At 38.4% G+C, this 11,304-nt stretch overlaps 1 protein-coding gene across 2 annotated transcripts in view; it reads left to right on the forward strand.

Annotated features, from left to right (window-relative positions):
• Nucleotides 1-11,049, forward strand: part of LOC112117090 (V-set and transmembrane domain-containing protein 2A) — a 28,494-nt gene extending 17,445 nt beyond the window's left edge. Inside the window, exon 5 of one of the 2 annotated variants that reach the window (XM_024214965.2) lies at nt 10,961-11,049. In XM_024214965.2, coding sequence (XP_024070733.2) covers nt 10,961-11,049 — 89 coding nt within the window. Of the gene's footprint in view, nt 1-10,838; nt 10,916-10,960 lie in introns of those variants that run through there. The other variant, XM_024214966.2, reaches the window with a different exon arrangement.
• Nucleotides 11,050-11,304: the final 255 nt, after the last annotated feature.

The following is an 11,304-nucleotide window of genomic DNA, read 5'->3' on the forward strand; positions in this document are numbered from 1 at the left end:
TCTGAGGCAAGCGTGGAAAGTAATATCAGTTGCGTTGTTCTGTGGGCTCAGCACTGGGTAGTTGCCTCCCCTAAACCCAGTTCAGTATGGTGGGGCCATAGTAGAGCTGAAAATGGAAATGTTCATTTTGAAATACCTTCCCATGCTCAGAAATTCATCTCACCCTTTCTGTGACAACAATAATATTTACCAACACACACCTATATTTAGATCTATCCTATATACGTACATACCATATTTAGTGATCCATCTACCTAACTAGCTATAAATATTGTCGTGTACGTTCTTAAGTGTATCACTTATTTTTTTAGTCATTTAAAAAAATGCTTTAACCTCTATGAGCCAAAAATGATAAATTTCCTGGGGGAGCCTCTGAGGAATCTCTTTAGTAGAGGGAGCATAGAGCAAATAATTCAGTTCCACATGTCTGGTACAACTGCTAATTAACCACTGGGAAGAATACACATAGGCCATGCAGTTTTGTTTGTCTGTTCATCCAAATTACTTCTCATCACTGCTCAATCTGGTGTCTTGTACCAGGACATTGGAAATTGCAGTGCATGTGATAGGACACCCTTAGAATAATGGATGGGGTTTCCTTTCTTAAGAAACCATTACCTGACAAACACACAGCAATGTGGAAGGCATTTTTGCCTGGTTTTGGATATGAAACAGGAAACTTCCTTTCTTTGATGGAAAACCCCACTCCCTTTACAAAGGTTACAACGTTAAAAAAAAAAGGGCCAAATTCTCTGCTGGCTTAAATGGATAAAACACTACTGAAGTCAACAGAGCTGCATCTGCTTATACGAACAGAGAAGTAAGCCCCTGCAAATGTATTTTAATGTTACACAGGGGCATGGGGTGAGAGTGGAGAGTCCTGGCTTTTACCAGTTCATATCAGGTGGAGAAGCATAACAAGCTGGCTGGGAACTGAAAGACGAGAAAGAAAGAAAAAAGAACATAGCTATTTGGAATTACGTCAGAGTTTATTTTTTTCCCCCTAGATGGAATCTTTCCTAGGCAATTCACTCTGAAAGCTTAGCCCTGGTCTGGTCTAAAACACTGCACACTTAGTAATTAGTCAGTCGCTGAGATTTTTCATTGGACTAAATCATTCATAAGGCACAGCAATGCTAACATCAGATACCCTTCTCTGGGTGTGAGTAGTAGCTATAATAAAAATTATTAATCCTGGTTGGTTGTTTAGAAAGTTGGATGTCATTTGAAGAAGATACGATGATCTCTCTCCGCACCATGCACAGAGTGTTGGGGTTTTTCCCCTTTTCATTTTACCATTTCATTCACAAAGTGCCTCTGACACACTTTGTTATTGCAATTTGCTACAGAGAGAGAGAGAGAGAGAGAGAGAGAGAGATCACCCTTACCTACTGGCAAATGCTACTTGTCTGGAACAAAGCTGTCTAACATAATGAAAAGAGTTAAAACATAAAATTGAAAGATAATGGCCACAGCCTGTATTGTAGATACTACTCATACAGACTCTACATGCTCTGCAACAGTGACTAAAACACAGTTAGAAAACCATTTTGTTGCTGTTGTTTCTTCTGTTGCTACTGTTGCTATTACCTCGACTGCTATTGTTGCTTTCATGCACAGTGTCCCTGGAGAAACTGTCCAGCGAACTAATGCCTGCAGAAGAGCAGTGCCCATTGACACAATGAAAAACAAAATACACTGCTGAACACCACAATAGATCTGCTGTATTCCCCCTCCTCCAATTCCTCCTGTGCCACTGAACAACATGTTAAAATGATAAGATTTGTTGGAGCGGGGGCAAAAATTAAGAACTGAGGAAAAAGCAGTAGGTTGTCACTAAATCATTAAGGGTCTGATTCTCAGCTGATGTAGGCCCATTGGCTTCAATGGAGCAATTTTGATTTATACCAGGCCTTAAATATTATAGTACTGTACCTGCCTGAATTTCCATCTGCTGAAATAACAACTCACACATTTATTTATTTCTTGAAACATATACAAAAATATCTGTGGGTGACCATGCTATGCGCTAGGTGTCTACCACAGAATACTGGCAAAGGACAACCCACGGTTCTAACCACTGCAACCTCCATCACCCTGGGGGGGAAAGTAAAAATTAGATTTAAAGGGAATGGTAGAGAAGCTCAGTGATTTAGAATCCGTGGGAGGATGGAATTAAAACATTGAGAGAAACTCTCTAGGCCTGATTCTCCCATCACTCCATTTTGACACCAATATGACCTAATGGATTTTCATGGAGTTACTTCCAATTTACACCAGTGCAAATGAGGGGACAATCAGGCCAACCACATCTAAAAGATGAGGCTGAACATTGCCAGCTGGGGGCAAAAGGTGATCTGTGGCTTGTCTACCGAGCACAGAGCTATTTCTCTATAGTGAGCAATAATTCTTCAGTGTCTGTGACGCACACAAGCTTATTTTTGCAGATGTTCTTTTTATGGAAGTGCTTCTGAATGCTTGTGAGACAGTATTAGGGCCAAGCCTAGTTAGGGGTTTTTTTTTTTTTTTTTTTATTTTTTTGAGGCATGGATGAGTGGTATGTAGGAGAAGGAGACTGGTGCAATTAAGTTTTGAAATGTGACTCACATTTTTGTGGATAATTTGAAGGTTTATTAACCAGCCAGAAGCTGTATTGCTATTTTGGTTTGGGCTTAAGGTATAAGAAGGTGTGACAGCCATGCTTAGTTAAGATAAAGTCTGGGAAGCTGATCAGCCGTACAGCTCTCAACAATTAAAAACGTCAGTTCAAACAAATTCTAGGTCGTTGGTAAGCAAGCAGCATTAAAGCACTGGTTTATTCCTTTTTCTATCATGCTTTTAAAAAAATGTCGAAGATATTTTAAGACCACTGTTTCCAGTGTGGAAACAAAGAAGAACACTATTCAGCGCACAAGGAATCAAATAAGAATATTCACAGAACATGCTGCCCATGTTTCCCAAATATTAGGACCAAATATTAGTCCTACCAATTTACTGTTAGGATTTTAGCTGGACTACCAGAGCCTGCAACCTGCCTTGCCTATTCTTACCAACACTGGATCTTGGGCTGTTCCAGAATCCAGTTTGAGTAACCAGCAGCGACATTTCAGAGGCCACTACACAAAGGCCCCTTATATCTCAACCCTTTCCCTGAGATATATTTACTCATGCAAGTAGACTGTTGAAATCAATAGGAATAGTCATATGAGTGAAGGATATTCAGTGTGAGGAAAATATTACACAATCAGGCCCTAAATTAGGGAAGGGAAGTCAGATATGGGTCATAAAAGGCTGAAGTACAAGCATGTCTACTCATGACTGAGAACTACTGATATACACAACCTCATACTCTGGTTAGTCTGAAGTGGGTCAAGAAAGCTGTAAGATCCACACAAGAATAGAAGGATAAAATAAAGAGTGACAACAAACTAATTATATAGCTTGGACCATCCATGTTGAAGTAAAATGGTGACTAGTAGATTATACAAGAATTGAATAGGTCCTTTGCTCAAAACTTGGAATGAGCTCAACCCAGTACCTTTTCTGAGCTCTGAAAACTTTGAGTTTCTCTTTTTTTTAATGCATCAACACTTAGGTCTTGTCTACACAAACATTTAGTTTATGGCAAGCTGGGGTGTGAATCTACCCTGTACTAGCCTGCTGCACACTTATGGTCTGTGTGGAGCTTGCTGCCACACACTAACAGTTCTTTAATGCACTTTTATCTATTCCCTTTCAAATTAGGGCAGGTCAGATCATACTAAGGAACTGTTAGTACATGGCAGAAGGGTCCACACAGACAATTAGTGTGCAGCAGGCTTGTGAGGGGTAGATTCACACCCCAGCTTGCAGCAAACTAAATGTTCATGTAGACAAGCTCTTAGCCTCACAATAGTTCCTAAGACAGCTAAAGCCTATAAGTATCCGGGAGAGAAAAATATTCTTGTGGTTAGAGTACAGGGCTTGAGGACAGGAGACTTCGTCTCTAATACTGACTTGACCATTAATCCTTGCTCTTCCACAAACTCAGGCAAATCACTGGTAATCTCTCTGTGTCTCAGTGTACCAATTTGTACAGTGGGGACACTACTACTTACCTTTCTCACGGGATTGCTAGGGCTCTTTGATGTTTTTATATTTGATTTGAGATTCTCAAATGGAAGGCACTATAGAAATGCAAAGTAGTAGTATTCTCATGGGGAAAAAAATCTGTCCTTGCAAGATTTCTGGCCTCATTTCCAGACCAAAAAAAGCTTAGATAAGCTTCTCATAAGTATCTGAACAGAGTGCTGAACCTAGTGAGTTCACATCATTAGCAGCAACACACATGAATGCCACATATCATGGGGTAAATGTACTTTCATTATATCATTTCATGTCAAGATCTCCTGATCATGCTAATGGCAAAAACCTTGCCTAGTCATATATAGTTTAGTAATATAATATAAAACAATATACATTTTAAAATGAAACAGCGCAAACAGTGATTTTGGGGTTCAAAACTGAATGGATACAGTGAATTATAAAATAATATATGTTAGACATGGAACAGCCAATTAGATTGTCCAGCCCATCTTCCTGCAAATACCTGATTGCACCCAGCATATTTTCTGGGGTTTTGTCCAGTCTAGTCTGACAAGTCCCAAGTGATGAAGCTTCTTCCACTTACAAGATTATGGTTTGTTTACCTGCTGCGTCCACAGGTCCGGCCGATCGCGGCTCCCAGTGGCTGCGGTTCACTGCTCCAGGCCAATGGGGGCTGCTGGAAGCAGCGGCCAGTACGTCCCTCAGCCTGCGCCACTTCCAGCAGCTCCCATTGGCCCGGAGCAGCGAACCATGGCCAGTGGGAGCCGTGATCGGCCAGACCTGCGGACACGGCAGGTAAACAAACCAGCCCGGCCCACCAGAGGCTTTCCCTACACAAGCGGCATCCCAAGTTTGGGAAACACTGACTTAGATGATCAGAAGAATACAAGACATTCAGTGTAGTTAAAAAAACCTTTATAAATGTATATACACATGTGGTATTGAAAGCCACGTGATCTGTATTGAGACCACATGATGAACTGAAAAGTTTGTGTTTAATTGTACTAGTCCTGATCTCTGAGCACCAACCTGCACTTTGCTCATTAATCTGAGACTTAGTCTGACATTCCAAATCCTGAAGGCCACATTCTTAACCAGCCTGCATTCAGTGGGACTGTCTGTGGAATAGGATACTATTCATTGTGAGTAAAGTACTAAGAGGATCTGACCATTAGAATTGAGTATATCTTCAAGGTAATAAGAGCTGGGCGGATGAAAGGCACTCAGATACCCAAGCATTCTGCAGCGGCTAGCTGTTCCTAAGGGTGTGCCTAACTAAATTTGTTGAAGTTCCATGCTCCTAGAAGCAGACTGCCTTACACCTCAGTTAGGTAAGCACTTTCGGGACTTTGAGCAAATATATCTGCAACTAGGAGGAGCTAAAACAGTTGCAAATTTTACATAACTGGTATTTTCAACCTTAAGGGAAAACAAAAACAATTGATAAGAAACAGATTTTTTTAAAATTTGATTTTGTCTGTAAAATTTTATCTGGTCAATAACCAAATGGAAGCTGGAGACTCTACTCATTATCAGGACTGTCAGCCTAGCATGAGTCACATGACCAATTGACCTTTTTGACCAATTGTATTCTGCAGTTATACTTTTGAAATCATCCCTTCTGCTGAAAAGTAACATTTAAAATGTTAACAGTCTTTAAAAGTAACATTTAAAATGTTAAGGCTTTATTCTGTAATTACCATTAACAATAATGGTAATTACAGAATAAAGCCTTAACATTCACTAGCATATATGTACACATTTAGGTTTTATCTGTCCGTGTTAGTTTTAAAGATGGGTTTACTATTTTCAACACTAAGGCCAACATTTATTAATTTTTATTTTTCATAAGTGTGTGGAACACTGTTCAACACCCTGCCACCATACCGGCATTTAAATAAAACCACATATTTGTATCAAAGGGATTCTCAAAGATTTCATAGTGTGTGCCACATTTTAAGAGTTTCCCATGGAACCCTCTCCTCCCATTCACGCTCATGTCTGTGTGGCAAATAGAATATTTGGCTACATGGAAAAGTAATGTTAGGAAAATATTTAATGTATGTTTCACTTCTTTCAATGCACTTTAGCAGCTGGAACAAAAAGAAGACCCAGCACAACCAGCCAGCTCTCCTCTCACTACCAGGAAATGCTCTGCACCAGTGGTTCAAGGACCACAGTTTGAGAATCTCTGGTATAATATTAAGTAGCATTTCTTTAGTAATATAGCAATAGTGCACACACATGCCCTTTCTTTCTGCAGACCACTATCCTGGATCCTGACAATCATACTCAAGCTTTGCACAGCGCTTGTGTTGTGCAATAAAATCTCTTTTAGCTGTTAATTGTTAATTATAGAAAAAAGCTTTTAGAAATGGCAGGCATATGAGTGATAAACTTTGGAAATCCACAGCCAGATAAACAGTTTGTAACTAGCATTGCTGTGCTCACAGTTCCAGTGGTGGTCCTCATGCTCTGTCCAGACACGTACACTAGAAGTCCATCTGAACCAAAGCCCTGGATCTGAACATCCTGAACTTTGGAAACATTTGGATCTGGATCCAGATATGAAGTTTGTATCTGGCTTTAGTCTATATGAAGTGTTGAACCAAAAGGCCAGATTTAACCTGCCTCTGACCTTTTGGGAAATGGAGATCTGGATTTGAAATTTGCACCACAGTCAATTTCTGTTACATAGTGCTTTATCATATCATAAAAAGAAGAAATTGAGAGGAATAAAAAATAGCTTCCATCAGTGACTTAAAAAGAAACAGGATAGAAACTTAAACAGTTGCTTTTTGTTTTATTGCTTTGATGTGTTCTGTAGTTTGTATATGCTTCCCACTACCCCCAAATAGGGAAGAGAACTGTTTGAGCCAATATGAGAATGAAGAAACTTATTCAGTGCTTCAGTGAAAAATCTGACTACATTTAGACTCCTACTGTATTTCAAAGGGATCTTTGAAAAGATAAAAGTGCATTTAATCTTCACCACCATTCATACTCACTTGTATTCATTGTAGCTTAGAAATCAATTTTATTTGATAGGAAATATTACTAGAAATGTGGCTGTCATGATTGGATGAGCATTTTGAAAAGAAATAAAACCACTTAGAACAAGTAAGACTCAAATATTGCATTGGGATGCTACAGGGTCAAACCCTGAGATGGCTTATGGATTCTGATGCAGGCCCATGATGACCATGTTACATAACTAAAGTAATCTCAGATATTCCTAACAGCCTCTTTTCATTAAGAAATTTGAAATATTTTAATGTTGGGATTGTTCCCAATAAGCTCACTAAAGCTTTAACGTGCACATGCTGTATAAAACCTGATCTAAAATCTTTGAAAAAACAAACAAAACCACCCCACCACAGGCAGAAGAACCTGCAATTTGTGTGCTGGAAATGATATAATCTGGAGGATACATTTATGCAATGGTTGAGAGAAAAGGATGCCATCTTGATTATGCAGTGCATCATCAGTTCTGAGTTCTACAAAAATGGTAGCTGAAAAGAAAAGATTGGTCGCAAATATTGCAGTTTTGCCTTTTCAAAAATTGAAACACTTAGGTCAGTTTCATTTTGTATGGTAGTAGTTTCCTTCAACATTATGTTATGGTTTTCAAACTGTCAAGTCATGTCATCATTAAATAATTGTTCAAAATAGGCCCTTTTAAAAAATATCCACATGGGATTTGTGAACATTTGTCCTTAAACTGTGTGGTAGATTTCATGCAGAGAAGGTGTGATTCTGTGACTTTTTAAAGATCAATTCAAATAGGATTATATGGATGAGACAAAGATCACAAAATGATAGTAAAAATGCTTGCAAATATAAAAATAACAGGAGCTAGTCTGACTGTAGAAAAAAGTCCTCCTTTAACTAAGGAAAAGAGGAAAATCTCATGAAAATATGATGAACCATAAGCTTGATTTAAAATAATGTAAAGTATATAAAGAAAGGTTACATTCCATGATAAAAAGAAATGATGTACACAAGATACTACAAGCAACAAATAAAACTGAGTTGCAGTGGCCTTTGAGTCCAATTTGTAAACAGTTGTGGATTTGAGCAATTATTCATAGCGAGTAGATCCACTGCAGTCCTGTGAGCAAATTTACTCATATGCAGAATCAGGTCCTTAATACCATATAATATTATATTCTACTGTACATGAGACATTCAAATGGCAATAAAGAAATTAGGCTACCATCTCTTAAGCAAAGTAAGCAGTCATGGGATAAGAGGGAAGGTTCTCTCATAGATTAGTAACTGGTTAAAAGATAGGAAACAAAGTAGTAGGAATAAATGGTCAGTTTTCAGAATGGAGAGAGAGAAATAGTGGTGTCCCTCAGGGGTCTGTACTGGGCCCAGTCCTATTCAACATATTCATAAATGGTCTGGAAAAAGGGGTAAACAGTGAGGTGGCAAAATTTGCAGATGATACAAAACCACTCAAGATAGTTAAGTCTCAGGCAGACTGCAAAAAGCTACAAAAGGATCTCTCAAAATGGAGTGACTGGGCAATAAAATGGCAGATGAAATTCAATGTTGATAAATGCAAAGTAATGCACATTGAAAAGCATAATCCCCACTATACATATAAAATGATGGGGTCTAAATTAGCTGCAGATGTTGTCACCCCACCTCAAAAAAAGATATATTGGACTTGGAAAACGTTCAGAAGATGGCAACAAAAATTATTACAGGTATGAAACGGCTGCTGTATGAGGAGATATTAATAAAACCTGGAATTTTCAGCTTGGAATAGAGACGACTAAGGCGGGGATATGGTAGAGATCTATAAAATCATGATTGGTGTGGAGAAAGTAAATAGGAAGTGTTATTTACTCCTTCTCATAACACAAGAACATGGGGTCACCATATGAAATTAATAGGTAGCAGGTTTATAACAAACAAAAAGAAGTATTTTTTCACACAATGCACAGTCAACCTGTGTAACTCCTTTCCAGAGGATGTTGTGAAGGCCAAAACTATAACAGGGTTCAAAAAAGAACTAGATAAATTCATGGAGGATAGGTCCATCAATGGCTATTAACCAGGATGGGGTGGAATGGTGTTCCTAGTCTCTGTTTGCCAGAAGCTGGGAATGGGCGACAGAATGGATCACTTGATTACCTGTTCTGTTCATTCCCTCTGGGGCACCTGGCATTGGCCACTGCTGGAAGACAGGATACTAGGCTAGATGGACCTTTGGTCTGACCCAGTATGGCCGTTCTTATGTTCTCAACTCCCTTTGACTTTCAGTGGGAGTTGGGCACACAGCTTCCTTAGCCCCTTTTGGAAATCCCATGTATAAACTGCAGTGGGTATCATTACAAAGTCCTCATTTGTTCTACCCCTATATGGGTATTTGCAATACCTCAGTTAGTTCAGATAGCCTTGTGTGTTTACAGTGGGTAAAAATCCTTGTAATGGCAACTTCTGTATATAAAAGTTACAGTTCGGCCAGTTACTCATATTAATTCCATGTACTGTGAGCCACTCTTTTATTTGCAAAAGGAGGCAGTATATTGGGACCTGGAATTTAATTTGATCTCCATTCTAACGGAAAGGAAAGCAAATATTTTTGGCTTTACCTAAAACTATATTTTCTAGGCAAAAGAGGACAGATATTTAACCGGACAGACATCTATAAGCTGAAGGGGCAAAAAACCAACTTGTCCTAGCATCTTTGATATCATTAACTTCCTTTGTCTTTTAATAATACATATTATAGCTTTATGAAGTCACATGTGCACTTTTTTTGTTGTAAGGAAATTCAGGGTCACACTTGATATTGAAGTTCTATATGTAAATAGGTTATAAAGGCTTAGTAGATGTTTTCCTCAATGTTAAATCAGTTATTGGAGTTCAAAACCACAACATGTTGCTTATAAGCATTGACAGTGCTATCTACAGAGGACCTGACCGACATCTATAAACACATGCTGATCGTATTTGTAACATCTAATCAATCATTTAATAACCCTTTATAAACAGAACTTTAAAGAAGAGTATGGCCACATTCAGTTTACAACTTTCCCCTAAAGTAATGTAAGTCCTTTTGCACTTTCTGAAAACACTTATTTATGATGTACAGCAGTGGTCTCACACTTTAAGACCCAGCATGTCACACATCGAGAACTCAAAAATACTTGCTATGCCACCTTTTCAATTTTAATTAGCATAGTTCTAAGGGATCTTACATTAAATCTAGTGTCACAGTTTAAACATCATTCTCTTAGGTTTCTGAAGAGAAAAAAGAATTGGAAGATCTGATTACTCAAAAATAAATATACTTCAAACAATTTAGCATACATTTCTTCCCTTACACTGCACTGCCACTCCGCTAGGTTCCTTAGCATTGCTTTTATTTTGCAAGCAAATATTTTGCAGCCAACAATAGACTGTTTTGTTAGTAAGCAAATACCATCATTACTGAGCAACTTTAGAAATTATTTTGTAAGGAATGCTTTGAGGTGGAAGGTGTTTAGATTTGTTTTTCTCTGTATATCGTAATTGGATTACATTGTTTAAAAAGACATACAAAAAAAAAAAAGAACCTCCCTGGGACTGAAATACTTTGTATGTGTTGTTATTTGCAGTGCATGCCAAGACATTCATGGGCACCAGAGCCAAGCTGGCGAGCTAATTAAATATATAAAATGTATGTGTTTAAACAGCCTTATAAGGAGCATTGGAAATCTGCAAGATGAGCGAATATCTTATAACTTCTTCCGCAGGTGCGAGGATAGCTACAAGCCATGGACTTTCTGTCCTGCTTCTTGTTTGTGGCTTTGTGAAGGGTGCTTTGCTTTAATCTAAAAGTGCTGACTTTTTCCAATATCACTTTCTCTTCTTAAAGCAAAGAGCAAATCGCCTGTAAAATCCACGGAGCGGACAGCAAAGTTGACCCTAACCTCCAACCACCACTCTGCACCCAATGTACTCTAATTCTCTACACATGGAGCACCTTCAGGAAGTACAAAAAACAAAACAAACAAATATATATATTGTTTAAACATATAAATATATATACGAAGAGGATACCACATTTTCTTGATCTATATTATTTTCTTTGCTGTATCACTGATCATTTATTTGAAGAGAACGGGTGTGATGTAACAGGACATTTTGTAACAGCAAGACCTAGTTTCCTTTTCTTTCAGCAAGTAGAAGCATCACATCCTTGACTGCTCAGGGGTTGGC

Source organism: Terrapene carolina, unplaced genomic scaffold, assembly GCF_002925995.2.
Source record: "Terrapene carolina triunguis isolate 2854851 unplaced genomic scaffold, T_m_triunguis-2.0 Scaffold179, whole genome shotgun sequence".
In the NCBI taxonomy this organism is placed as follows: Eukaryota; Metazoa; Chordata; order Testudines; family Emydidae; genus Terrapene; species Terrapene triunguis.